This window comes from Debaryomyces hansenii (assembly GCF_000006445.2).
Source record: "Debaryomyces hansenii CBS767 chromosome B complete sequence".
Taxonomy (NCBI): Eukaryota; Fungi; Ascomycota; class Pichiomycetes; order Serinales; family Debaryomycetaceae; genus Debaryomyces; species Debaryomyces hansenii.
Window position 1 is genome coordinate 925,478 of NC_006044.2, and position 27,704 is coordinate 953,181.

The following is a 27,704-nucleotide window of genomic DNA, read 5'->3' on the forward strand; positions in this document are numbered from 1 at the left end:
AAGTATGTTTGCACCCGTATAACTAGTGTGGCCAATATGACCTGAATTAATAACAACCATAATCATATTATACTATTGAAATTCATAATATATTCTTAGTCGGTATGTGTCAAAATAAAAGGCGTAATAGAGAGATAATTTAGAAAATATCTCCCAGTTATGGTATCAAGCAAGGAGGTCTATGAATGGGTACTAATACGCTAATGCATATTCAATCTCATTCGGGTTCATTATGCGTTATTTGCTAGTCCTGTATTTGGTTTTGGATTCTGTCCCTTGGGTTTCTGTTTTATTTTGATCTTTGGATTTTTCGGAGTATTGGCGTTACTAGCAGATGAGTCCTGGTTAGATTTTTGTTTGGTATCTTGAGCCAGTTTTGGTTTTTGTTTCGAATCCTGTTTCGATTTGGCCTTTGGATCTTGTTTCCCCTTGGAAGAATCGTGCGGTTTATTCTTCGGTTTAGGTGGTTGCTTGGCTGGTGCATCAGAAGACTCTTTAGCATCAGTAGGCTGTTTCTGCTTCTGTTTGTCGTTTGTATTTTCTCCCTCTGGTTTCTTATTTCTATTTCTCTTCTTGGCTTTTGGAGGAGCTTTCGTACTGTCTCCTGTCTTATCGGTTGCCTTCCCAGATTTAGGCTTTGCGGGCTTTTTCTCTTCTTTCGCTTTGCCTTTTTTATCCTCTTTCTTTTTAGGGTCTCTTTCCTTCTTCTTCTTGTCCTTATTCCTCTTCTTCAATTTCTTATTTATAGATACAATATCAAAGGATTCATTTGTGTTGGCTTCTAATTGAGACAAAAATTCCTTGTAAAACTCATCATCTTCAAATTTCTTTGATGGAGTAGCCGTATTATATGGTCTCTCTATTGGCATCTTGTTGTATAATGACTTTCCAATAGCCGGAATTAATGAGTCGTTTGTCTCCAGTTCGATGAACGATTTCCCATTAATCTCCTTCATGAATTGGTCAAGTGATGTTTGGTTCTTGAAAAGCAAGTACGCTCTTGAATATGTAGGCTTTTCATATGGCTTGGTAGGATAGCATCCTTGGACATAATAGTCATCGATTATTGATCCATCCTTTAACAAATCAGTATAGTTATTTAACTGCTCTATGAACTGATCTTTAGTTAAAGTTGGAGGTAAGAGCCTTACCGTTAGCTTTAAATTTATGTAGGTTGATTTACCACCAACTTTCGGCGTAGGAGTCCTCGAATTGCCGTTGACAGAACTCATTTACTTTAGTAATAATAGCAGTTTGCTCAATGAAGAAAGAAATAAAATGGTTCATTTTGTGAGAAACAGATTTTTGAAATAAAAATATCAACAATTTTTCACTACTAGTAACATTAAAGAAAATGGAGGTGTTAGATACGTATTTGAATGAGATATTTCAATGTTCTAACTCCCCCGTAAATGAACAACTAATACGGTTATCGAATTTACTCAATGTAAATCCAGCTATCAATCCCTACATTGTCAGAATTAACAATTTACCGTTTCTACAAGACAAATATTTAAATGATCTAATCGATGGTAAGCACTTCTACAAAGATGAATGGTTAGCATTTAATGAAGTAGTCATATCATTTATCAGATTGAGCAACCAATTGAATCCTTGGTCCAGTTTGGAGTCATTTGACCTTTACACCAATTACATAAATGATTTGTCGGTAGCATTTAATAACGCCAACAGAGGATATCTAATTACATACTTAGTCAAGGACACAATACGATTTGTGATCCCAATAGCCACTAAGTTAGACTACCAGTTGTACTACAAAGAAAATTGCATGAAGCCCCGGTTGGCGTATTTGGCATCGATCTTATTGAAGATCTTCAACAACATCAGATCGCAACTCTCAGGAGATGTGAGTGACACCACCATAAAGGTCTCGTCTAAGAGCTCGATTATTCTCTATATTGGGATCAGACTCTGCCAGACGTACTTCAAGTTATCGAATCCGTTGCTATGCCGCAACATCTTCAGCAATATGAATAACGCCAACCTCGCCATGGGCAAATACGACATGAACGAACAGATCCAATACCGTTTTTACTTGGGCCGGTTTTACTTCTTGAAAAATCAATTGGTCGACGCCTACACTCACCTCCTCTGGTGTCTTCAACGATGTCCAGTGGTGGCTGATTCATCCAACATTACGCGGATCCTCCAATACCTCATACCCATCAGCATCGCCATCGGAAAACGTCCGAACTTCAATTTCCTCCAGCAAATGTACTACTCGTCACCCAGCACCACCCCGTCGTTTTTTGCAATCTACCTGGACCTTTCGCAGGCCGTGTCGCTGGGGAACTACGCGCATTTCTACACAACCATCACCAACCCGTCCGTTTACTCGTTCCTCAAGGATGCTGATCTTCTCGTGTTGCTCTCTTCCAAATGCGTATTGCTCGTTGTCCGCAACCTCATCAAGCGTCTCTGGATGCTCGCAGGAAAGGTCCCAAAGCTAGACTACGACTCGATCAAATTGGGCCTCTCGGCCTCGGTGTCACTCCCTGATGGCACTCCCTTAACATCGCTACCCTACTCGATGCATACGTTCGTCTCACATGCCCCCGACGACCTCACCATCGAAAACATCTTGATTTCGCTCATCGACCAAAATCTACTCAAGGGAAAACTTTTTCCGAGGCTCCGAGTGGTATCGCTCTCAAAAGTTAATGTATTCCCTCCTGTCGACCATATTAACTTCCTACGCTTTGGAAATGGGCCCGAAGGCTCTCTAAACGCCTCCGACAGATGGCTCCGCAACTAGACTACACTAAGTGCACTCTTTTTCCATGATTCGATCTCTCGGATCTATCTCCGGTGTGTCTCTTGGCATCATTTTTCACAATCATCACCATCTGTCGTATATTCCCTTCATATGCCACTGTTCATACCCTAGTGTTCGCCTGACTATTTTTTTGGCCCCCTATATGTTTTGACGGCCCCAAATTACCCAATTGGGCTCATTTTCGTGGCATTTCCGCCGGTCCTGATTGACTCCACAATTTGGTTCCATTCGCCTTTTTTCACGTAGGGCGATTTTTCCGTGCGCAATAAAAAGTATGATTACGAACGTCCCCCATCGCTTGGTATAACCAGTATATAAATGATCGATTCGCCTAGAATCTTATAGAAGTTACTTTAGTATTATTATATTATATATTCAATAGCAGAAATTTTTCACATAATTTAGTGGTAAGTGAAACTTAGTTAAATAGAGATAATAGATTATTATAGAATTAAGAATGCATGTATTGGATTTGCCATATAATGTACTTGATGATATAATAGGGTACTTGAACCAAAGTGATCTTGTATCACTTGGAAGAACGAACAGGGTGTTCCACAGCAAGGTGAATCAGATGCTATACAAGAGAATTATGATATTGGACTCGGAAGGACATAATGACCAGTATAGCTTGCTAGATGTTAGGAATGTGGGACCATTTGCCCGAGAATTGACAAAAGAGAATTTTCAGCTTATAGAGAAGGTGGTGATCCATACACAGTCTAACTTGATCGAATACAACTATAAGGAGTTGTACGACAGTTTTATCCGCCAGTGGGAGAAGGTGAAGCATCCGATTTACTTTGTGAACTTGGACATAAATAATTTGCGGAAATACCAATCGTTCAACAATTACATCAGTCAGGAGTCGATTCAGTATTCGGAGAACGAGGACGAACAGAGCTTTGAGGTGGACGTTCAGGATACGATTTTGAATAACTTGACCAACTGGATTGCCTTTGACATTAACGAGCTCATCAGTTTGCCGTACAATCCGAGCTTGCGTCATCTCAATCTCTTCATCGAGCAACTGTTTCTCCTTGACCCCATTGAAAGATTGAACCGCAATGTTTTGAGGAATATGGAAAACTTGAAGGCGTTATACTTGAATCTGCCCAAGTCGACTTCGGTGTTCATCAAGACGTTCCTGGGGAAGGTCAAGTTGAACTTGCGCAAGCTTTCGCTCTCGAGCTCGCACACATTCAAGGCCGACTCGTTATTGACGTTTCGGGAAGTGAGTCAATTGGTCAACTTCCAGGATTTGGAGGAGCTCGAATTGAAAATTAACTGCACCAACCACTATTGCCCCAACGAATGCATGGTGCAATTTTTCAGAGACTGGTTCTCGAGCTGCAGAGATCCGTTGGCGTTGGCAAAATTAGTGTTGATCAACTTCAAGTCAAACCCACACACCGACAATTTATTGCAGTTCAACAAGTTGATTGAAAATGAGTTATTCTGCTCGATGATCTCCAACTTGAGAGAAATCTACTTGAATATTAACGACTTGACAAAATTAACATTGGATAATAAATCATCCTTAAACTACAATAAATTCTTCAAGAATTTATCCAGATTACCCAACCTAGCAAAGATAGTCATCCCAGATTTTTTTAACGACTGGGTAGTCAACTTGCCTCGCTTATTCAATAAGAGGACAAACTTCTTCGACTTGTTAGTCAACCAATGTGACTGTAAGGTCTGTAATGACACCAGACTTACATTCAATAAGCTTTCGACTCTTGACTCTAAGAACCACTTCCAGCATGACTTTGATAACTTCACGAACTCGTCCGCGGACTCCTCAAGCATTCAGATTGATACCACCAGTGAGTCCAATTTGAAATTCTTGAACTACATCGTCCGCAAGTTGAAGCAGCAGTTTATTTATTTAAACCAGAACCTATACTCCATCAATTCAATTTTGAATTCTAATGACAGACCATTACTCATCAATCGTGATTTAGATCAATTCAAGAATTTGTTCTTGCATTCTTGTTTATTGAATTTAATCAAATTATTTAAGATACATATACCTTCCTTGAGATCTATAAACTTAGGAGGTATCCAATATTTAGTTCCAAATTAATAGCTTTAATTTATATGCTTTTTCATTATGAATCATCCTCGTAGAGTCTCTAAGCCGTCTTTTTGCAAAAAATTATCCTTATCGTATATATAGATTGGTCGCACACAAGTGAAAGTAGAGATAAATTCATTTTATCTCTTTTACACTATGACTCCAGAGAAACAAAAGAGAATTGATGAATTAACATCTCAACTATGGAGTGCCGGTTTGACTGGTCTGCTCAAAGGCTCCTTGATTGGTTTAGTCAGTGGTTTTTACTTAAATTATAAGTATAATTTTGGACATAATGCTAAATTTTTCAATACCCCTTATAAAATCGCATACCTTGTAAGTTGGAATTTTATTTGTATTTCGTTTGCTGTTGAAACAGAAAAGGTCAAAATGAGAAAGCAGCTTGCAATGGAGGAGGAAATCAAACGCAATATGTATTTGGAGGACGAATTGAATATCAAAAAGAAATAGAGTCCGAACTACGCATTTAATCAACGACTTATGAACATAAAATAAATACATTTACTATGAATAATATACATAACTAAACATAAAACGATTCCTCGTGGAAATTCAATCCATTTTCATTAGCCCATAATTTAACGTTTTTAACCAAACTGGCAGGTCCTGCCGTAATGACCCATACTTTATTTGAATCAACCTTGTTGCCTTTATCCTTGATCAAATCACGACAACATACAAAATTGTGCGATCCATCATCTACAGGGCCCGAACATTGTGTAAATCCTTCATTTATGCACCAATTGTAGTATTTGTAGTTAATCCGAGGTCTGCCCTTATATATTCTATGCTCAATCTTCAATCTCTTCGCTGTGTCTTTGAATTGTTGTAAATAATTCTTTGCAGTATCTGTTGCATCTGAGTTTAACGAAGGGAAAAATATTTCATTCATTGTGGATACACTTGTCTTTCTCGAGCGAGATATACTTGGCTTGCGTGACCGCTGCATGCTATTCTTTCTGATGATGTTTGGTTTGCTTCCACTAGAAGGTAAGAGGAGACTTTGATCCTGGTTTTCATATTCTCCGTCCATAAAATATTCTATTTCTTCGTTATTGCTATCGTCATCATGACCATCAGGAATAGTATCTAGGAAATGTTCTCTCATTGTAACATCTACAGCACATTCATCGTCGTATTCGTCTTCTTCATTATCAATGGAAATTTCAACATCTTCGTTTTCGCCTCCCGTAACGTCATCATACTTGCTTTCCTCTCCTAGTAATGGCAGATTCTCACTTTCGAGATCATACAAATGGGTCGTATTCGAAGTTCCATTACTTGACATATCATTCATAGAATCATATCTCCTCATGGCTGAGTCTTGACCTACCTCTGAGCTCCCAGTGACAAAAATCTCAAAATCATCTTCGTGAATGAATCCATCAAAATGCTTTAGAATAGTGATATCTCTAAAATCTTTGATGACCCATACTATCTTAATTGGAACACCATGATAATTCATAACTCTCAAAATCGGTAATGCAAACGATATAGCTGATCCTCCTATTATAATCAATATTCTCTTAGCGCTAACTCTCAACTTAGATATACTGAAACTACCCTTAGCTGTATTTTTTGAATTCAAAAATAGCAAATTAGGATCATATGAACCACAAATCAAGTATTTATGTCTATTTTGAATTTTGAAGTTACCTCTACGGACTATCAACTTTTGGTAATTATCCAGAGGCAATGATACTAAAGTGTATGGATGGTAGTTTGGAATAATTTGTCTATAGGCTCTCACAAACCAGGAAGATCCATATTTAGCCAACCTAATATGTGCACCAGGACTTACCGATTTACACTTGATCAAATGGTTAGGAAATTCAACTAACGCCAAGTTTGAAGATATATTGGTTACCTTCATGTCCGTATCGTGTATAGTCACATCTGTAAGGCATAGTCTATAGATGATTTGGCCTATCAATATAAAAATGTTAGCAACAGTATAAGGAGTGGCCGTGACAGGTCTTGCGTGAAACTGTATACATATGACTATGATCCATGACCAGACATAATGCTGGAAGAAAAAGAACCGATAATATTTCGTCCTAAATCTCAGAAACGACGTCACCATAATAATTAAAAATCCAAGGAGGGCACCCCATCCATACAAATTCTCGTACTTAAGGGCCTTTTTCCATGAGTTTTTAACTTGAAAGTATCCACAATAAATTACCGTATGCAAAACACCTTGTACAATGATTAATCTGGATAACCACTTGTGAATTGGCAATAACGCCAAATACAAGGTATTTGGTAATGGAGAAGGGCGAAGTGTCAAAAAGAATATAGTCGGCAACGTAACAGTAATGATCTTTCCCAATCTTTTAGCAAGAACAATCAAATCGCCCTTATTGGATTCGTTTAATGAAAGAAGTGCTAATAATGATCCCCAGAACGCCATTAACAAAATTGATGTGGCGTGGTAGTATATTTTATATATCAATCCCTTCAACTTACGTGCTATGAATCTCTTTAATTTATTCAATCTGTAGTTTTCATCTTCATCTCGTTCAATCCACTTGTTCAACCCCACGTTAGTCTTCTTGAAGAGTTTGATCCTCGAAAAAGTATATCCTTTAACAGTCAAAAGCTTCTGGATGGGAATCGCAATCAAGAAGACCACAAGAATCACCGTTGTTATATTCCCATACTTATTAGTTAATTCTTGTCGGTATTTACTATACTCCTTTGATTTCTGTGTAGGATAATGAAAATAATCAAGCAGATTAATTAGCGACTCAAATCGATCCATTTCAACCTAGTAGGAAATTTTTGATAAACCGCAGAATACAATTAACGTAATTATGAATCAGTTGAACAATAAAACTAACAATATTATTTACTTGATCTATTCATGTACCAGTAAATAAAGAAAGCTATTGCCTGATCCGAGATCGGTTAGATATTTTTATATTGCGAACTATATACACTAATACAAATTCTTTATATTCTTTACACCTTGTTTCTTGGCCCTATTCCCACTACTTTCTATTAATCCTGATCTTGTGGGTTTATGCAGCGAGTTCGGTTTACTGACCTTGTTTTTATTTTTGTCTATAAAACCTGATCTTGTAGGTTTTTTATTGTTTTTCTTTGAATTTGAACTGGGTATAACCCCTGATCTGGACGGATTAGGCTTATCCGACTTGGCAGGATGTCTAGAATTTGGCTTGAAATGTATATGACTATTAATGTTGTTGTTGTTGTTGTTGTAATAGCCGTTGAAGTTGTTATCTATAGGCTGTCTGTTGAAATTTGAGTTTGAATTGTAGTTGTAATCGTTATAATTGGTGAAGTTATTCCTATACGAACCATTATTATAGCTGCCCTTGTTTCCATAATTACTGTTGTTGCTGTTGTTGGCATAGTTGTTGGTGTAGGTGGGTTTAGCGTTTTGTAGTTTCTTCTGGGTGTTCGGTTTAGTGGAGTTGATGCGATCAAAATAAAGCGATCTTAAATGTCTGGGCAAATTAGTTCCACTGAAGGCACTGCCGTTTACACACGGTATCCTTGAAGTTCTAGGTTCTGGGCATTCATCCCCGTAATGTTCATCGTCGCCACAATTATAACAGTACACCACTGGCAACACTGTGCTTTCGTATTTGTCATTCTCATCGTCACTTTTAGGTGTGGGTAATGTTAAATATGACCTCCAAATGCTAGGACACATATCGTCTCCATGGTTGAACGTATCGCAATGTTTACAATACTGTCTCTTTTTGAGCTTATTCTTACACTTGATGGCAACATGGCCCTTCAATCCGCATCTCGAGCATACCATTGTAGTTGGGCATTGAGTTTCATAATGATCGCCCACAACCCCACATTTATGGCACACAACTGTCTTACATTTAGCCCTTATATGGCCTCTTTTATGGCAATTTGCACATAATGGGCCCATGCTCTGCAACGAGTTGATGGTTGTACCAGAACTTGGATCGGTGACCCCAAAATATCTTCCCTCACCACGGAGTTCTATTAATTCGTCCGCATTATCATTAACCTGGTCAAATGAAAGAGACGTCACCCCTTCCTTTCTATTATTTCCACCATTATTGTTATTTGGCGTATTTTCCTTCGTTTCGGCTGCTGATGGATTTTGCGATGAGATGTTTTCATGAAGTATCGACGTCATGCTTGGAGTAGCCGATTTCTCGTGTTCTCCTACCAGCGGTTGGGTATCCTCGACAAACGGTAGTATCTTTGACATATTTTCTCTCTATAGCGTGAATATCTGGGAGGTATATCTTCCATCTAAAGTTTTTGATATTCATCCACCAAGAAAATAATAGAGAAAAAAAAAAGATACACAAAATCTAGCATAGTGCTATACGATAAGATTTGCAAGATATACCGTCTACAACTATTACTTTAAACAATTACATCAATCCGTGAAGGACTGGGCATTCATTAGCTTATACTATTGGACATGTACCAAAAAAAAAATAGAGTTTGTATTTTAGAAAAGTGAAATAAGCCTGTTTGAATGGCCGTAACAAGCAATTGAACTAGGTCTAGCTGGCTTACAACACATTTCTGACAATATGGTCTCCAACCTGACCCTCAAGCGAGTCCGGTTCTCCAGCAACATTGAACGACGTCTTTAAGTACTCCTGGTGCATAAATGCAGCCAATGCATAACAGATACCGGCCAACGTAAAGAACACAGCAACCACAATTAAACTAGTGACCTGGACCGTCAACGAAAGCCACTGTATGGCTCCCATCAATATGTAGAACCCACATCTAGGCCAATTCTCGTCGAAGTTTCTGATAAAGGTGGTAAATTTGTCCGTCAAGGGGCAAATCTTCAACAAGAATGGAATTTCGACAAACACAACCACCAACCCTTGCACAATACATATGATTGAAAACACAATCACCACCGAAGCATGGAAAATGTTAGCAATTCCCAATGCTATACATAAAAATATCGTAAGTAACCCGATCCACTGCCCATATAGGGAGAAGTTCTTCTTCTTAAAATCGCTTGAAAACCCTGCAAACAAATTGCTAAATACTGATGATATATTCAAAGCCATTGTACCAGTCTAATATATATGATATCTTAACTGCTTTATAAATACTGGAATTGTTGTTTGTTAACTTATATACGAAAAGAAAACGTAAGACAGCCTAATAATAAAATGGCACAAAACCTCTAATGATGTAGTAGTAGTTAAAATCTTTTTATTACAAGATATTTATGGTATATTATTGATAGAAACAGATAGATGGGACGAGAAACAGTTATTGCTCTTGTAGGAAAGCCATCGGCTGGAAAATCTACTACGTTAAATTCGTTGACAGACGCTAATGCAAAAGTTGGAGCTTTTCCATTTACTACTATAGACCCAAATAAGGCCACAGGTTACCTAGAGGTAGATTGTGCATGTGCAAGGTTCGGTAAACAGGCTTTATGCAAGCCTAACTATGGATATTGTCGAGATGGTAAACGAGGTGTTCCAATCATGTTGTTGGATGTGGCAGGGTTGGTTCCCAATGCTCATCTTGGAAAAGGATTAGGAAACAAATTTTTGGGAGATTTGACCGAAGCGGATTGTTTGATCCATATTGTGGACGTGAGTGGAACCACTAATGCAGAGGGAAAGGCCACGAGAGGATACGACCCATTACACGATATAGAGTGGTTACAGGACGAGATCTTCAAGTGGATTCTCGGGAACCTTATGGAGAGATGGGGCTCGGTGGTCAGAAGACACACAGCGACTAAAGCCACGACGTTGGAGACCTTGAGACAGCAGTTGGGTGGTTATTCGGCTAATAAGCAGTTGATTGGTAAAGCACTTGACCTTTTGCCGGGTTTGGCTCCGTTGCAAGACTGGGATAATGAAACCATCGAGAAGGTGGTGAGGTCATTTATGCAAGTGAAGTTTCCAACGGTGTTGTCGCTCAACAAGATGGACCACCCGGATTCGGATAAGAATGTGTCCAAGATCATTTTAAAGTACCCAGAGTTGAAATCCGTATTGACATCTTCGATCACCGAGGTATTTTTACGTAAATTGGCCAATCAACAATACATCAAGTACGACCTGGGAACTGAGTTTGTTGACACGATCGATGACTTGGGCCCCGAATCAAAGTTGAAGCCTTTGGACGACAAATTGCGTAACAGAATCGACAATATCAGGGACTTGGTGCTCTACAGATTCGGCTCCACTGGTGTTGTGCAATTATTACAAGCAGCTGCGGACGTATTAGGGTTAATTCCTGTCTTCCCAGTTAGAAGCATCCATAATTTCACTGGTAGTTCAGGTGAATATGTCTTTAGGGATTGTGTGCTTGTGAAAAAAGGCACGCCGGTGATATCGGTGGCTAGAAAAATCATGGGAGATGTTACTATCGCTGCAATTGAAGGTGTTGGTGGAGTAAGAATTGGTGAAGAGGACACGGTAGACAGTGGTAAGAACGATATCTTGAGTTTCAAGATCGTTCCGGGAAGTACCACCAATAATTGAGTTAATTAAGTTGTATATACGTAAATCTATAGATACGAGTAATAGATAATTTCAGGCAATATTTTTTTAACCGAAGTCCGGCTGAAGAGTTTTTTTCTATATAAGATCAATAAGACCTCTTTCTTTCTGAAAACTTTAGAAACAGTAATAACATCATGTCGGAAACAGCAGTGGTTGAACAACCGAACGATGAAGTTTCAACTGAAAAAATAAACGCTAGCTCAGTTGGTGATACTATCAAATCTACCGAGCTCACAGCTGATCAAAAAGATAAGTTGGAGAAATTAATTGGGGCCGTTCCAGAAATTTTAAAGAAAACTGATAACCCTAAATACGATGAAATCTTCGGGTACTGTATCAATGTTGATACAAACGAACATGTCGATGTTTCCATTAGAAACGAAATTTTGTTGAAGTTTTTGGTAGCTGATGAATACGACGTTGAAACTGCCAAGACAAGATTAGTGAACACCTTGAATTGGAGAAATAAGTTCCAACCTCTTTCAGCCGCTTACGAAGAGGAATTTGACCAGGAATTGGATCAATTGGGGGTCATTACTGGCAACCCAGATGGTAACAGTAACATGAAGTATGTCACTTGGAACTTATACGGGAAACTTAAGAATCCTAAAAAGGTGTTCCAGCAGTACGGTGGTGAAGGTGAGTCCAAGGTGGGTGCTAAGGAAGGTACACAGTTCTTGAGATGGCGTATTGGTATCATGGAAAAATCATTGCTGTTTGCAGACTTCACCGACCCATCGAACAACAAAATCGCCCAAGTCCATGACTACAATAACGTCTCCATGCTTCGTATGGACCCCAACGTCAAGGCTTCCACAAAGCAGATCATCAGTATTTTCGGTGCCAACTACCCAGAACTATTATCTGTTAAATTCTTCATCAACGTTCCAGTATTCATGGGCTGGGTATTCTCATTCCTCAAGAAAATGGGTATCATCAGCGCTGAAACTTTGAAGAAGTTCCAAGTCTTGAGTAACGGTAACTTGTCTGAATGGTTTGGTAAGGATAACTTGCCAGCAGAATACAACGGAGGCAAGTCTACGAAGTTCAGCCTGTTAGAAGCCTTGGCTGAAGCCACCCCAGAACATGATATACCAGTCTACGCTAAAATCATCCTCGCCCAAACCAAAGATCAAGTAATTGAAGACACTAACCTCTCCGTTGACTAAGTAACATCACTACACCTTAACAATTTTGATTTTGAATTTCATCTGTTTCTACAATGTAAGATCCATTCTACACTAATATTTAATCTTTAATAATTTAATTTTTATTATCAACTAGAACGTACCAATAATGTAGCCTTGTAACTGTAGACTTATATCGTAATTGTTCGTACAATTGTTCTGTTCTGCTTTATTCTTCATAAGGCTTCCGAGAGAATCATATTGAGATCACTGCGACTATTAAAAAAATATAATTGATTTCACAATTACATTATAAAACCTATTCATTAATGATATGGCATCAAATATAACCGACTTCTATCGGGTGTTAGAGTTGGCGTCTAATGCGTCTGATGATGATATCAAGCGAAGTTACAAAAAGTTAGCTGTCAAATATCATCCTGATAAGACGTCAGATACAAAACACCATGAGTTGTTTATCAAAATACAAGAAGCATATGAAACGTTAAAAGATCCTGAAAAACGGCGCAAATACGATAGAGAACACAGAAAGAGCAATTACAGTTCATATAAATCATATAGTACGTCTGCGCATACATCTACAACCACTTCCGCATCTACGTCTACGTCTAGGACGAGCAGAACCCCAGGATATTATGGATTCTATCAGCATTTCTATAGATCATACCAAAATCCAGATATGGCAGAAAAGCAGAAACAGGCGCAAGAAGAGAAGTTGAAAAAAGACCGGGAAGACCAATCGAGGAAGGCTGCCAAAATTGCTAAGGAAAAAGTTGAAGAACAACTCAGAAGAGACAAAGAAGAGAGGATCAAGAGAGAACGCGAGCTAGAGAAACGGAAGGAACGTGAACGGTATAAGGAAAAGGAAAATGAACGAGAGGCGGCAAACGCTCATTATAACGAAAGGAAACGAGATGCATATAGAAAGGAATGGGAGAACACATTCACCCATTTCGCCCAGGAAGATGATGTTCTAGATCAATATTTTTTGGAGAGGCGAAGAGCACAAGATAAGGCTAAAGATAAGCCTGTATTTGGATCGGTTCATAATGGAAATCCACTGAATAGCCAGACGGCCTATCGTGAGCAAGACACCCCCGATACAGACAGCCTTGGCCAACATGGACACGATTCCAGTGATCCTATAGTACTAGACGATGATGGCGTGGAACGGCGGTCTAGTAAGCTGATGTCGAATACACAAGCTTCAGCCAATGGACTGAATGGATCGAATAAAAAGGGATCAAATCATAATTCGGATTCGGAAGATGAAGAATTTGTATCTGCATTGCACGAATCACTGGACGAAATGGAAAGCAATGCTGCAGGTTCTAATGGAAATGGGTCGGAGCAACTTTTCAATGGAGTAGAACAACTTTTCAATGCTAGCATGAATCTCAGGCCTAGACAGGAGCCCAGCCGATTAAGCAAAAATCGACGTTCTGTTTCACCGTCAAGAAATAAACCAGTCGCTCCAACCACGAGTTATGTTCGAAATAATAGCGTTTCTCACGATCATGCCACATCCAAAAGACCGAAGACTACAGGCACGTTTGGTTTTGATGATTTGAAGGACCAGTTAGGTGGTGACATTGGAAACGTCGACTTCTCCGAAGTCTTGGAAAGCTTACCAAAAGATGTACGTAATGATAAGACTCGGAAGATCAGTGAAGATATCACCTCCAAACTCAAGGCCAAACGACCAAGAGTGGCCGAATACACGAATGGTACTTCGAAGGCAGAAACACTTCACATTCCTATTAACAGAAACTCTGTCAAGGGCCATTATATGCCCTCCGATGGTCGGAAGAAAATACTAACCATGTTGGACTTGCATGCATCTCCAACCATTCACAACTATAACTCTCCAACTCCCCCAGAGGCCTTGCTCAGTAAAAAATTAACAAAAGAAATTTGGATGAGATACGTTTCCTCCATTCGTGATTACCAATCTGACTTCCTCAATTATAAGAAGCATATCGTACAGTATCAATTAGAGAGATCTAAGAAAGACGAAGAATACTTCGAACTAATAAATTCAAGTTCTGCTTGCTTCGAAGTTTATCAACAATGTCTAGAACGTGATTTTAAGGTTCTCCAGGAATACACAGAGCTGCTAAGAGTATTTACGAGTACAATGGATATCTATAAACAGAATTGCAACTGGATTAAGATGTCGAATTCATAGAGATGTATACCGTATAGTAATTTCATAAACGCGAATTTGAATTTTATAAAACCCTGGTGGATCAGCGCGTACTAATGAAGAAATATTTCATTCTATTCCTAAGAATTGACGAAAGAATATATCGCTAACTCAAGAGGATGAACAAGAATCGTCAATTGCTATTGTTTATAGGATTGGCTTTCCATTTCTTCTATTTATGGTCTATCTTCGATATCTATTTTGTCCTGCCATTGGTTCATGGTATGGACAATCACAAATCGACTGATACTCCACCAGCAAAGAGATTATTCTTAATTGTCGGTGACGGATTAAGAGCTGATAAGACATTTCAGAAGTTAAAGCACCCTAGAACAGGAGAAACTAAATATTTAGCTCCGTACTTGAGAAGTTTGGCGTTGAACGAAGGAACATGGGGCATATCTAATACAAGAATGCCGACAGAATCGAGACCGGGACACGTTGCGATGATTGCAGGGTTTTACGAAGATGTTTCTGCTGTGACTAAAGGTTGGAAAGAGAATCCTGTTGATTTCGACTCATTTTTCAATCAATCAACCCACACATATTCTTTCGGGTCCCCAGATATTTTGCCAATGTTTGCGTACGGTGATAATGTGGTTCCTGGAAGAATTGATACGTGCATGTATGGCCATGAATTTGAAGACTTCACTCAAAGTTCGATTGAATTGGACTCCTTCGTGTTTAACCATTTTAATGAACTCATGGAAGACCTGGCTACAAACAAGACATTACATGATGAATTACATCAACAAGGTAACGTTTTCTTCTTACATTTGTTGGGACCAGATACTGCTGGACATGCTTACCGTCCTTATTCTGCTGAATACTACGATAATATTGAATATATCGATGAAGAGTTATCAAAATTGATTCCACAGATCCACGAATTCTTTGGTGATGAAGAATCGGCTTTTGTTTTCACGGCTGATCATGGTATGTCTGATTTTGGTTCGCATGGGGACGGACATCCAGATAATACGAGAACTCCTTTGATTGCATGGGGTGCTGGGATTAACAAACCAAAATTACTTCGTGACACGCCCGATGCAGCACTTTTATCCACACCTCAAGACCCTGTTGCTAGTGGATATGAAGCCAACTACTTTGATACTTGGAAACTTGACCATTTAGTAAGAAACGACGTTAATCAGGCTGATATTGCTTCGTTAATGGCATATTTAATTGGTGCAAATTATCCTGCTAACTCTGTTGGTGAATTACCGTTAGACTATATCAATGCTGAGTCTATAACTAAGATTAAAGCTTTATACGCTAATTCTTTGGCTATTGTGGAGCAATATCTTGTTAAAGAAAGTGAAGTTTATAATCATCAGTTTTCATTTAAACCTTACGATCCATTCAAACAAAGGAGTATTGCAGAATACAAGACCCAAATTGAAACATTAATCACTTTATTAGAATATGGTGATCTCAGGGAATATGACCAAAAGCTTAAAGAAGCTGCAGCCGTCGATTTATCTGAAGAATTACTGAAACATGCATTAAACGGCTTAAACTATTTACAAACTTATAACTGGGCTTTATTAAGATCCATTGTAACATTGGGTTTCTTTGGCTGGATCATCTATTCGTTTATTATTTTCTTGAAATTATTTATCCTTACTAACAGATCCATCCTCGAAACTAAGTTTTCGCCTGCCTTGGCTGGTTTCTTTGGCTTTTTGGCTATATCTATTAACTACGTGTTATATTACCAAAATTCACCATTCAACTACTATATGTATGCTGCCTTCCCATTATACTTTTGGTACACCATACTTAATGAAACTGCAAATTTGATAGAAGGTCTAAATCAATTTTTACATGGTATTTCAGTGCCCACTAAATTATTTGTATTGGTATCATTTATTGGAATGTATGAAGGAATTGTTTACGGGTTTTTTGAAAGATTTGTGTTTTCGATCATCTTTGTATTAATTGGTTTATATCCTTTCTTTTTAAGATCCAGAAAAATTAGATTTTTGCAAAAGCTTTTATGGTTATCAAGTTGTGCGTCGATGTGCGTTTTCACAAACTTGGATCCAGTTAAAGTTGAGAGCTTAACTCAAATCAATGTTGGAGCAGCGGCTGCTGTCGTAGCAAGTATATTTGGTGCTAGAAAGGTGTTTGAAAGGTCGATCGATAACTATAACAAGACTTTGGTTTGTCTTCAAATATTTGTCATCCTTATCATGTTATATCCTACAAACGTCTCTGTTATGTCATTACAAGCTAGAGAAGGATTACCTGCTCATTCTCAGATAATCGGCTGGGTAACATTTGTTGTATCATTATTTGTGTTACCAGTCTTGTATTCTTTAAATCCATCCGCAGATTACCAACTTAGATTATTGAGTATTTTCTTAACATTTGTCCCAACATTCATTATTTTAACCATCTCTTTCGAGTTGTTGTTTTACGTGGGATATTCGTTGGTCTTGCTTCAGTGGTTAAATATTGAACAATCATTAAAGTTCTCTACTAGAAAAATACAAAAGTCCCGTAAACTCGGGTTGGTCCCAAAGGGGTACTGGTTACAAGTTATTCGAATTACAATCATCGGGTTCTTTTTCTTGCAATTTGCATTCTTCGGAACCGGTAATGTGGCCTCCATTTCATCGTTCTCGTTGGATTCGGTCTACAGATTGATTCCAATCTTTGACCCTTTCCCAATGGGTGCATTATTGATGTTGAAATTAATAATCCCATACATCCTACTTTCCACCTGTCTCGGTATAATGAATTATAGGTTGGAAATAAGAAAATTCACCATTTCCACCTTAATTATTTCAACGAGTGATTTCTTGTCGTTAAATTTCTTCTTCTTAGTAAGAACTGAAGGTTCCTGGTTAGATATTGGTGTAAGTATATCCAACTATTGTTTGGCTATACTTTCTTCTTTATTTATGTTGATTTTAGAATTGGTTAGTTCGATTTTATTAAGAGGTGTGGAACTTGATTCAGAAGCTGATGAAGAAGCTGATCATGACGGTGCTTCTATAGATGAAGCGAACATTTCTGAACCTGAAGACATCCAATCGGATGCTCCTATAAGTGCAAGAGTTAGACGTAGAACTAGAAAGGCTTAAACATTTCTTCTAAAGGTAAAAGACTATTAAATGTATCAGTATATCATATAAGTTTATATACAATTTATTCAACATGCAAAATCTACCGTACGTAAAAAAACTGTATTAGTGACTCAAAAAAATTAATGAGACATATTTAGGACCGTATTAAAAGTGAAAATTTATATCAACTGTACTTTAACCTCCATTATGACTAGTGATTTGCTCAAAAGGCATGTTTTGATGATAGATAATTATGATTCCTTTACTTGGAACTTATATCAATATCTCTATCAATCTCGTTTATGTGGAAAAGTCGACGTCTATCGTAATGATAAAATTGATATAGCTACCATTGAAAATGAAATCAAACCAGATATTATCTTCATATCTCCGGGCCCTGGACATCCAAGCACGGATTCTGGTGTTTCAAGAGATGTTATTGACTATTTCAAGGGCAAGTTGCCGATATTTGGTGTCTGTATGGGATTACAATGTGTGTTTGATGTATTTGGTGGTGATGTTTCTTATGCCGGAGAAATTGTTCATGGTAAAACCACCACTATAAAGCATGACGGAAAGGGTATGTTTGCCAATGTGCCGCAATCGGTTGCTGTTACCAGATATCATTCGTTGGCTGGTACTCAACAAACTTTGCCTGATAGTCTTGAGGTCACGGCTTCGACCGAAACGTCTCCTGAAATTATTATGGGTGTCAGACACAAGGAATACACAATAGAAGGTGTGCAGTTTCATCCGGAGTCCATTTTAACCGAATCTGGTCAGATAATGATTGACAACTTATTATCTGTTCAAGGTGGTACTTGGAAAGAGAACGATGCTTCCAGAGGTGCCGTTACGCCGGCCAGGAAGGAAAACATATTGGTGAAGATCTTTGAACAGCGTAAGGAAGACTACAAAATCATTGAAAAGCTTCCAGGTAGATCCTTTGAACAATTACAGGTGTCATTATCGTTGTCGGTGGCGCCTAGCTTAATCAATTTCTACGATCGGATTATCTACACGCAAAAAGAATTGAAACAAACCATTATCTTGTCTGAGTTCAAGCGTGCTTCACCATCTAAAGGCGATATCAATATCCAAGCTCATCCTGGTAAGCAAGCCTTGACTTACGCCACTAATGGATGCTCAACCATCTCGGTATTAACCGAACCAAAATGGTTCAAAGGCTCATTAGATGACATGGCATTAATACGTCGTGTTATCGACACTCCTACCCAGGAAAATTACAAAAGACCTGCCGTCTTGAGGAAAGAGTTCATCTTCAACAAGTACCAAATCTTAGAAGCCCGTTTAGCTGGTGCCGATACCGTCTTGTTGATCGTCAAAATGTTGCTGAACTCCCAAATATTACAAGAATTGTACGAGTATTCCTTGTCCTTAGGTATGGTCCCATTGGTGGAAGTCAATGATAAGTCTGAATTAGATTTAGCCGTCAAGCTTACTTACAAGGGTGACAACAAAGAACCTCTCATAATTGGGGTTAATAACCGTAACTTGTCAACTTTTGACGTTGATTTAGGAACCACCAGTTCCTTGGTTGATGCTGCTAAAAACAAGAGTGGCAGAAAGGGCGATGTGGTGGTCTTAGCATTATCTGGAATAACTAATGTTGATGATGTCAAAAAGTACAAATACGAGGACAATGTCGATGGTTTTTTGATAGGAGAAAGTTTAATGAGGGCTGAAGAGCAAGGAAGAGCTGGTGACTTCTTGAATGAATTATGTACTTGTTAGTAATGATAGTTTTATAGATAAATAGATGCAAAAGATCATATAATCATTTTACACGTGAATACCCTCTTACGCGTAGTTCTATATTTTGGACTAAAATTGTGGTTTAGATGTTTGAATGGCAAGATTATCATCATATATAATTAATTAATAAGATAGCTAGCAATGGATGCCGCAAGTATAAGAATAGATTCGACGTTTTTAGAGCAACATCAAGGTAGATTGGTCCGTATTATGGGTAAATGCCAATCGTATGATCCATCTTCAAATAATTCCATTCTCATAAGTAATGGCCCTGTTACATTAATTTCTAACCCAGGAGAAGAATTAGTGGTAAATAAGAATTATGAAATCATCGGAAAGGTTGGAACTAGTGATCTTTCGGTAAGAGTATTGTCCGCTATTGAATTATCGGATAATTTAAATTTTGATACTGCCCAAAAATTGGTAAGCTATGTTCACAAAGTTCCAGAATTATTCTACTAATAGACATATGGGTTGTTTAAAAGCACGGAGAGGTTTGCAGATGAAATGATTTTGAAGTTTTAGGTGGTTACGGAACTTCGATACAAATGCTTCAGAAATGTAGTTAGTTGGCACAAGTGTAATAATATACGTGTATATTAATATAAAATTCTAAATAATGATTTATAACTTTTGTATATCGCTAGCTAAGTCAATGAACCTTTTTTCGTTGCTTTTAGTGACGTAGAGGTCCTTGGCAGTTGCAATCCACTTTGGAGGAGCGATGGTTGCTTTGGAAAATTTGTAATTACCGTACCCAATGACTAGTCTGTAGGCAGCTTCAGAACTTGATTCCACTAATATTTCTCCAACTTCAGTGGCAAACTCTAACACTGGTTTTGCACTGGCTGGATTTGATTTCAACGATGTATTCTGAAGTTGGTAAACCGACAAGTTGTACACGAACGTAGCCAACGTAGTAACAGTGGTGCTGAAATGCTTATTCTGTAAAGCTGCGGAATCCTTTGAAACAGATGTAATCAATTTAGTCAATCTAACCAACAACTCATCAAAAAATTCGTTATATAATACCAGACCATTATCATTTGCTGTAATGTATAGCTGAATGAATAAGGTGTTGTTTACTAGATTATTGAGAACTTTCAAAAGCATCATGAAAAGCGGTAAATTGGACCCATTTACAACTTTCAATCCAGAGTTCACAGCATTTAAAATTATTTCTGCTGCATCAGTAGACCTTAATAAATCAGCAGTCGTAACACGAGGAACACTGATTCTCAATATATCATATCCAATAAGACGTGATTTCTCAGACCATTTATTGAAAATCTTTGGAAGGTAAATTGTAATTAATTCTAATGCTTCTTTGGAATTCAATATACTTAAATTAGACTTAATTTGAGATATTTCTTCGTTTGCAAATTTGTTCTCTGCTTCCTGTTCTTCGTTGAATTTCGTCAACCCCTTAATCAACTGATCGCTTTTAAAATCCTTGAAGAAAATAAATTGTCTTTGAGGAATGACTGACAAGTTTGTATTTGCTTGAGCGGGTGGAGGTGTTGGATGTTTGTCCGCGTATGGATTATCGCTCGAGCTAGACTGTTGGCCTAATTCAACCCCCCCTGTATTCTTCATAATAAACCGGACAACATCTTCCGTGTAGGTAGCGGGCAATTCATTTGCAGCTAAAAACCTTTCGGCTGCCGCATATGTATTTTCATTTGTATTATAAGGCAATTTTAATGGAGGAGCTCCGTCCTCAATATCTACGTCAAATACGTAATCCCATTGCTTACCATCAAATTCCTGTTTCCCTCCTGAATTTCCTGCAGAGCCAACAACGTCACCAATTTTAACCCATTCACCACCAGACCACTGGTGAGCTTCGATGGTTCCGTTTGGATTTTTGACCATTATGGTAGAACCCTCTTGTTTTCCAGGCTGCAGTAATGCATCATATCCAGGAATGTCAGTTTTTTTCAAGTCGTCGACGGATTGTTCTGCAATACTAGATTGTTGAACAGATTCTGCAAACTCTTTCAATTCTTCAGCCGGTGCTATCCTGGAGGATTCTCTTGAAAAGATTCTTAATTTATTATCTGAACCACCCACAACAAAATCACCGTTTGGTAAAACTCCTAAACACCACACTGAAATACATGGCAAGGTAATGGCCTGTATCACATTACCGTCTCTCCAAACACGGACAGTTCTGTCCTCTGCAGAAGAAACTATATCACCATTAGGCAATATTCCTAGATCGTAGACAAACGAATCATGCCCTGTCAACGTTTGCAAGGCCCTGCCAGTTTCCAAATCCCAAATTTTAATCGTACAATCATTAGAACAAGAAGCAAATTGCTTTCCTCCTGGCAATATAAGCAACTTTCTGATAACATCGCCATGGCCCGGAATGCTCCAAATTTCCCGGTCTCCAAGCCATTTACGTATGGTTCTGTCAGCCGAACAAGTCAAGAATATATCCTTCGATGCATCCACAACTTTGGCGTCCCAAACAGACGACTCGTGGCCCGTCAAATTGAATTTCACAGACATCGACTCGAGATCCCAGACTTTCGACGTCGCATCCCATGATCCCGATATCAAATACTGTCCCTGGTGGTGCAACGAACACACATTACTCTCGTGGCCTACCAATTGATACTTCACGTATTCTTCGGGCATAGATCCTGCCACATTGGCCTCCGGATTGAGATCACTCAAATATATAATGCAATCCTTACCTCCTGAAGCCACCAATGGCTCATTTCCATTATCAACGTACGTCACACTGTTAACAAACGAATTATCTGGTGAATTGAATGCCAACACACCTGTAATAGCTGGTGTAGACCATCCCTTCGCTTCATCTTCCTGCCAAACTCTCACAGTACCATCTCTCAGTCCCGAGATAATCGTTTCATTAAAAGGTGAAACAACACTTCTCACATCTTGTTCATGACCATTCAAGGTACAACTCAACTTGAATTTATCCATTATCACACTTATTCTATCAATTAGCTTGAATTGAATTGATTAATTAAAGAAGTCGTTATCGTTAATTCTCTTAATAGTGGCAATAATAGTTGATATCCGCGCTCTGAACAGAAAACAGCAAATAGATAAAAAGACGACTAAAGGGCTTCTTCTAAGATAGAGAAATACAAAGCATAATCAATGACGCTCTTTCATTCTTTAGCTCCTGATGGAACGCATATTTTTCAGAATAGTAGAACCAAAAATTACCTTTATTTAAGTGGAAATAATGGTTTACAGGTGTCGGATAATTTACCAAGTGTTTATTCTAAACTAAACATTGGCAGTGCTCCTTCGGCTATTTCATGTATTATCGGTATTATTAAGTTGAAGATCAACAAATATGTTATTATTGCAGACAAACATACGGTTACAGGGTCTGTTTTGGGTAAGGAGATTGCACATGTCGATTCGTTTAAAATTCTTCCATTGAGTAATGATTCGGTTTCGAAAAAGGATTCAGAAGAATCAAGCTATCTTGACTTGTTACACCAGCACTTGTCGAATGCCACGTTGTTTTATTCTATTGATAATGCGTACGATTTGACAAATTCGTTGCAGAGACAATTCACGTCGAAGCCCGTAACTTATGATCATAGATTCTGGTGGAACTCGTACTTGTGTGAAGAACTTGTAGAAGCAACAGCCACCGACTTCGTGACGCCGATCATATACGGATATTTCAAGTCGCATGCAGCAGAGTTTAAGGGCCACCAGTCGTTAGAGTTTGCATTGGTAACCCGTCGTTCAATCAATAGGGCAGGTACTAGATATTTCCGTCGTGGTATAGATGACGATGGGAACGTGGGTAATTACAATGAAACAGAACAAATCTTAACTACGCACGATAGCCAGTTATACTCGTTCATTCAGACCAGAGGTTCTGTTCCGGTTTATTGGAGTGAGATCAATAACTTGAAATATAGACCAAACTTGGTGGTTTCTACAAAGTCTTCGGCCGAGGCATCGCAGAAACACTTTGCGGAGCAAATTGAAAAGTACGGTGAAAACTTCTGTGTTAATCTCGTTAATCAGAAGGGCTATGAATTGGCGGTTAAGGAAGCGTATGAGAATGCAGTTGATACTTTACCACCAAATGTGGCTGAGCATGTCAAATATATCTATTTTGATTTCCATCACGAATGCCGTAAGATGAGATGGGACAGAATCAGTCTTTTATTGGAGCGCTTGATTCAGTTGGGATATACCAGTGATAACTACTTCCATTTTGATTTAAAGTCGAACTCGATTTTATCAACCCAGGACAAGGTTGTCAGAACTAACTGTATGGACTGTTTGGATCGTACCAATGTAGTCCAGTCTACGCTCGGACGTTGGGTTTTGCAAAATCAATTTATCAAGTCTAAGTACTTACAAACAACGGATGCAGCCCCATGGGAAATATTAGACCCAAGCTTCAACTTGTTTTTCATGAGTTTCTGGGCAGATAATGCCGATGCCGTTTCGTTTGCTTACTCGGGTACTGGTGCTTTGAAGACTGACTTCACCCGTCTCGGTAAAAGAACGCGTGGAGGTGCTGTGGCCGATTTAATCAACTCAATAACCCGTTATTATAGAAATAACTTGAAGGACGGTACTCGTCAAGATTCATTCGATTTATTCTTGGGTAATTACAGACCTTTCCGCGATTCCCTCACCTCTCCTTTTATTGACAGAAGACCCCCATACATCCAATTGTTGCCGTACTTGATGTGCACTTCCTTGTTGGTTCTCTTCGCCATTTTATGGTATCCAAGGGGCTCTATCACTGATTGGAAGAATGTGTTGGTTGTGGGTGCTTGTATTTTCTACAACGTAAAAAGTTTGGCATATCTCAATAAAAATGGATACCAATTTGTCAACTGGCCTAAGTTAAATAAATTGGATTTCATTAAAAAGGTTGATGTATTTGATGGTGAAGGTAAATTTACTGGTATTAGATATGAAGAACAAGATAACTTCAAGACTGTGGGAAAGAAGAGGACTTGATTTCAACCTGCCCCCATCTTCCATACTTTTCTTCACCACCTGTATTATTAAGATGGTTCCATTTATTTATTATATCGTTTTACTACACACCACAACGTCTTGTTTTATTTGCTTCATTGTTTAGAAGTATTTTATAGAGAATATATGATATACCTTTTGATTTTGTGTAACTAGTTTCTGATATCACCAAAAATCAAATAATTCAGCGATTGGGCAAATGATCGACTATTCTTCATTAATTGATATTCTTAATAATAACAAAACGTACTATGTCTAATCCTATATTGGAAAAATCGTTAGATGAAATCATTGGCGAAAAAAAGCCAGCAAAAAAATTTCCAAATGGGCCAAAAAGAGGTAACTCTAGAATCAATAAACCAGTATGTATCTAGTGAAATGGCAATGAGGAAATTAGGTTACTAACTCATTCAATCAGCATCAAAGACCAAAAGGTCCACACGGAAGAAATGATAGGCCAAGACCTTCGAGTTCGGTTCCAAGAGAAGTTACAGCTATTTCTAAGTCAAAGCCTATTCTTAGAGTCAAGAATATTCACCCAGATTTGAATGGGGAAGATTTATCCAACTTATTCGATGGTGTCGCTCCGGTCGAATTTGTTAAATTTGATCCTAGAAAGGATGATGTTGCATATGTCTGTTTCCAATACGATCATAATAAAAATAACTCCATAGCCATCTCGAAATTCGATGGAAGAAAAGCTATGGGTGAGAATTTGGTCGTAGAAAGTGCCACGTCGTTAGCAGACCGTATAGTCGCTCCTAGGGGAAATCCAAGAGGCCCAAGAAATGCTGCTCCTGGAGGGCCTGGAGGGAAACCACAGAATCCATTGAAGAGAAAACAAAAGCCCCAAAAGAAGTCGGTTGATACATTGGATGAAGAGCTTTCAGCTTACATGTCTGGTAAGAGTGAAGGGGAATTGAAAAGAGAATCGAAAGTAAACAAGCTTGACGACGAAATGGATAGTTATTGGAGCAACAAGAATGAAAATGATTCTAATGCAGCAAAGGAGAATTCTAATGCAAACGTTAATCAACCTGATGATACAGCAGACGAAATGAAATTGGATTAAGTTATTTACATAAAAAGTCTTTCTAAAATAAACTGTATTATTATATCGAACATGATTTGTAGTAAATGAAAATTAATAAGATCAGAGTTACGGAATTGATTATAACTTTAACAAACAATAGAAAAAAAATGCATAAAATTCTAACCCATACCTTGGGTTAATTCAACCAAAGAGATATAAATTCTCTTTGTTCTTCTTCTCCACGACTTGCCCCAATATAATGCTGGAATGATGAAGGCAATAGAAACAAAATCGATGACGGCCAATACAATATATGTGTTTGCGGTACCTGAACCATCTAACCAATACGAGCAAACAAATGTGAAAACACAGGCTAAAGTATTGTTGATAATTGAAACCCCAACCATACCTTGAATAACAATATCAGGATATGAATCCATCAAATATGACATAGCGGTATCACCAATCGAACCCCAACCGAAACCGATAAAACCTAAACCGACGTATATAGCTTCACGAGGCCACACTTTGTCGGCCCCGACCCCAAACATAATTAAGCCGGCAGGAGAAATCAACAAGGTAATGAATAATAACCATAATCTGAATTCCGGTTCTGATACACCATCATTACGCTTGGCCATCCATAAAACGTGTTTATCTGAAAGAACACCAGACATATAACAACCGATAACAGCCCCAATCAAAGTTGCGACATTCATAACAGCTACACCAGTCTCAGTGTAATTCCATGGATCGTCATAAAAGAAAGTATCTTGAGTCGTCAAGAAAAATGTCATGTACGCATCTTGTAACCCCCACAATAATCCTGAAAGCCAAACAGCTGGAAGAGTAAATACCTTGAAATAAATAACAAATCTTCGTAAATATTGTTTAAACCCAAAGCCTTCCAAATAAGGAGATGGTGTAATTAATGCGATTCTCTTACGATATGGTAATAACAGTTCTTTTGAAGCTTGTGATTCGTGTTCAATAGGTGCGAAAACTCCTTTGGTTTCATCTGGACTAACCTGCAATGGCTCGTCGTTATGATGTCCCTTTTCAGCTTCCTTTTCATCATTCTTTTCGTGTTTATCGTTCTCCTCAATATGATGGTCGACCGAACGAGACGATTGGTAAATGGGGAAATACTTCGATCTGTCAAACACCGTTTCCTCACAACCGAAATATAAGACGATTAATGTAGCACCACAAATTATGGCACCCCACCAGCCAACCCATCTGAATGTGAGCGATTGTGAAATCAAATGAGCGATCAAAGGAGCCAAGAATGAACCTACCGAAGTGGCCAAAATATACACCGTCAAAACAGACCCCAATTGATGCTGAAAGAAAATGTCAGATAATGACTGTTGGACTTGGGCCTCTGCGCATGCTTCGGACATACCCACAAATGCCTGCGACCAGATGGTGTCCGAAGTCCTCCTCGATAACGCAAACCACACAGACCCCAAGCAACCCGCAAGAAGACATATCAAGTACGTGATACGTCTCCCGTATAAGGACGAAGCAGGAGCAAAGAAAATGCACGACCATCCAATGAAAAGGAATAATACACCGGCCCCCGTGTTCATCGAATCGTACGAAATCCCATACATCTCGTTCAATGAGTCTTGCGCTGCCCCAGCATCATTGGAAACCGCTGCCGTGAGCCCAGTGATGAACGAAAGGATAAAGAAATGCCACATTTTCCGCGGACTCGACCAGTTCAACGGGTCGTTGGGAGAGTCTGATGGCTGCGGCAACAAAATCACCCCCTTCTTATTCTTCTTCACCGGTCTGCCGCTCGACGACGAGTCGAAAGACGAGTCGTCGGCTGAACTAAAAATGTTTGTAGTCCCCGGAACGAATTCCTCATCGTAAAATTTTGCAGTAATTGTAGAATTCATCAATATCGTCTTTTGCTTTGCTTATATCAATCGTACCTTTCTCAAACTACAATATGTATCTCTTTGTCTCTTGTCTAGTAAAATAATCTCCAGTATTGGCTTTTTGGTTCGCTTTTTCTTTCTTTCTTAAGTAAAGAGAAAAA

At 38.5% G+C, this 27,704-nt stretch overlaps 17 protein-coding genes across 17 annotated transcripts; 11 read left to right on the forward strand and 6 right to left on the reverse strand. All coding sequences in view use genetic code 12, as the record gives it.

The window, feature by feature from the left end:
• Positions 1-230: 230 nt before the first annotated feature.
• Positions 231-1,232, reverse strand: DEHA2B11792g (DEHA2B11792p; the record flags this gene model as incomplete). Its single annotated transcript, XM_457466.1, has 1 exon — positions 231-1,232. The coding sequence occupies one exon, from the start codon at positions 1,230-1,232 to the stop codon at positions 231-233; it is 1,002 nt and encodes a 333-aa protein (XP_457466.2).
• A 122-nt stretch (positions 1,233-1,354) lies between these two features.
• DEHA2B11814g (DEHA2B11814p) lies at positions 1,355-2,776 on the forward strand (the record flags this gene model as incomplete). Its single annotated transcript, XM_457467.1, has 1 exon — positions 1,355-2,776. The coding sequence occupies one exon, from the start codon at positions 1,355-1,357 to the stop codon at positions 2,774-2,776; it is 1,422 nt and encodes a 473-aa protein (XP_457467.2).
• Positions 2,777-3,254: 478 nt separating this feature from the next.
• DEHA2B11836g (DEHA2B11836p) lies at positions 3,255-4,886 on the forward strand (the record flags this gene model as incomplete). Its single annotated transcript, XM_457468.1, has 1 exon — positions 3,255-4,886. One exon carries the CDS (start codon positions 3,255-3,257, stop codon positions 4,884-4,886), a length of 1,632 nt encoding a protein of 543 aa, XP_457468.2.
• Positions 4,887-5,033: 147 nt separating this feature from the next.
• On the forward strand, positions 5,034-5,348 carry DEHA2B11858g (DEHA2B11858p; the record flags this gene model as incomplete). Its single annotated transcript, XM_457469.1, has 1 exon — positions 5,034-5,348. The coding sequence occupies one exon, from the start codon at positions 5,034-5,036 to the stop codon at positions 5,346-5,348; it is 315 nt and encodes a 104-aa protein (XP_457469.2).
• A 73-nt stretch (positions 5,349-5,421) lies between these two features.
• On the reverse strand, positions 5,422-7,662 carry DEHA2B11880g (DEHA2B11880p; the record flags this gene model as incomplete). The annotated part of the gene is made up of 1 exon (XM_457470.2): positions 5,422-7,662. The coding sequence occupies one exon, from the start codon at positions 7,660-7,662 to the stop codon at positions 5,422-5,424; it is 2,241 nt and encodes a 746-aa protein (XP_457470.2).
• Positions 7,663-7,839: 177 nt separating this feature from the next.
• Positions 7,840-9,120, reverse strand: DEHA2B11902g (DEHA2B11902p; the record flags this gene model as incomplete). Its single annotated transcript, XM_457471.1, has 1 exon — positions 7,840-9,120. The coding sequence occupies one exon, from the start codon at positions 9,118-9,120 to the stop codon at positions 7,840-7,842; it is 1,281 nt and encodes a 426-aa protein (XP_457471.2).
• Positions 9,121-9,433: 313 nt separating this feature from the next.
• On the reverse strand, positions 9,434-9,952 carry DEHA2B11924g (DEHA2B11924p; the record flags this gene model as incomplete). The annotated part of the gene is made up of 1 exon (XM_457472.1): positions 9,434-9,952. The coding sequence occupies one exon, from the start codon at positions 9,950-9,952 to the stop codon at positions 9,434-9,436; it is 519 nt and encodes a 172-aa protein (XP_457472.1).
• A 192-nt stretch (positions 9,953-10,144) lies between these two features.
• Positions 10,145-11,392, forward strand: DEHA2B11946g (DEHA2B11946p; the record flags this gene model as incomplete). Its single annotated transcript, XM_457473.1, has 1 exon — positions 10,145-11,392. One exon carries the CDS (start codon positions 10,145-10,147, stop codon positions 11,390-11,392), a length of 1,248 nt encoding a protein of 415 aa, XP_457473.2.
• Positions 11,393-11,547: 155 nt separating this feature from the next.
• Positions 11,548-12,582, forward strand: DEHA2B11968g (DEHA2B11968p; the record flags this gene model as incomplete). The annotated part of the gene is made up of 1 exon (XM_457474.1): positions 11,548-12,582. The coding sequence occupies one exon, from the start codon at positions 11,548-11,550 to the stop codon at positions 12,580-12,582; it is 1,035 nt and encodes a 344-aa protein (XP_457474.2).
• A 292-nt stretch (positions 12,583-12,874) lies between these two features.
• Positions 12,875-14,749, forward strand: DEHA2B11990g (DEHA2B11990p; the record flags this gene model as incomplete). The annotated part of the gene is made up of 1 exon (XM_457475.1): positions 12,875-14,749. One exon carries the CDS (start codon positions 12,875-12,877, stop codon positions 14,747-14,749), a length of 1,875 nt encoding a protein of 624 aa, XP_457475.2.
• A 137-nt stretch (positions 14,750-14,886) lies between these two features.
• DEHA2B12012g (DEHA2B12012p) lies at positions 14,887-17,859 on the forward strand (the record flags this gene model as incomplete). Its single annotated transcript, XM_457476.1, has 1 exon — positions 14,887-17,859. The coding sequence occupies one exon, from the start codon at positions 14,887-14,889 to the stop codon at positions 17,857-17,859; it is 2,973 nt and encodes a 990-aa protein (XP_457476.2).
• A 189-nt stretch (positions 17,860-18,048) lies between these two features.
• Positions 18,049-19,596, forward strand: DEHA2B12034g (DEHA2B12034p; the record flags this gene model as incomplete). The annotated part of the gene is made up of 1 exon (XM_457477.1): positions 18,049-19,596. One exon carries the CDS (start codon positions 18,049-18,051, stop codon positions 19,594-19,596), a length of 1,548 nt encoding a protein of 515 aa, XP_457477.2.
• A 162-nt stretch (positions 19,597-19,758) lies between these two features.
• On the forward strand, positions 19,759-20,079 carry DEHA2B12056g (DEHA2B12056p; the record flags this gene model as incomplete). Its single annotated transcript, XM_457478.1, has 1 exon — positions 19,759-20,079. One exon carries the CDS (start codon positions 19,759-19,761, stop codon positions 20,077-20,079), a length of 321 nt encoding a protein of 106 aa, XP_457478.1.
• A 162-nt stretch (positions 20,080-20,241) lies between these two features.
• Positions 20,242-22,575, reverse strand: DEHA2B12078g (DEHA2B12078p; the record flags this gene model as incomplete). Its single annotated transcript, XM_457479.1, has 1 exon — positions 20,242-22,575. One exon carries the CDS (start codon positions 22,573-22,575, stop codon positions 20,242-20,244), a length of 2,334 nt encoding a protein of 777 aa, XP_457479.2.
• Positions 22,576-22,755: 180 nt separating this feature from the next.
• DEHA2B12100g (DEHA2B12100p) lies at positions 22,756-24,603 on the forward strand (the record flags this gene model as incomplete). Its single annotated transcript, XM_457480.1, has 1 exon — positions 22,756-24,603. One exon carries the CDS (start codon positions 22,756-22,758, stop codon positions 24,601-24,603), a length of 1,848 nt encoding a protein of 615 aa, XP_457480.1.
• A 269-nt stretch (positions 24,604-24,872) lies between these two features.
• Positions 24,873-25,693, forward strand: DEHA2B12122g (DEHA2B12122p; the record flags this gene model as incomplete). Its single annotated transcript, XM_457481.1, has 2 exons — positions 24,873-24,983; positions 25,040-25,693. 2 exons carry the CDS (start codon positions 24,873-24,875, stop codon positions 25,691-25,693), a joined length of 765 nt encoding a protein of 254 aa, XP_457481.1.
• A 140-nt stretch (positions 25,694-25,833) lies between these two features.
• On the reverse strand, positions 25,834-27,561 carry DEHA2B12144g (DEHA2B12144p; the record flags this gene model as incomplete). Its single annotated transcript, XM_457482.1, has 1 exon — positions 25,834-27,561. One exon carries the CDS (start codon positions 27,559-27,561, stop codon positions 25,834-25,836), a length of 1,728 nt encoding a protein of 575 aa, XP_457482.2.
• Between the last annotated feature and the right edge of the window lie 143 nt (positions 27,562-27,704).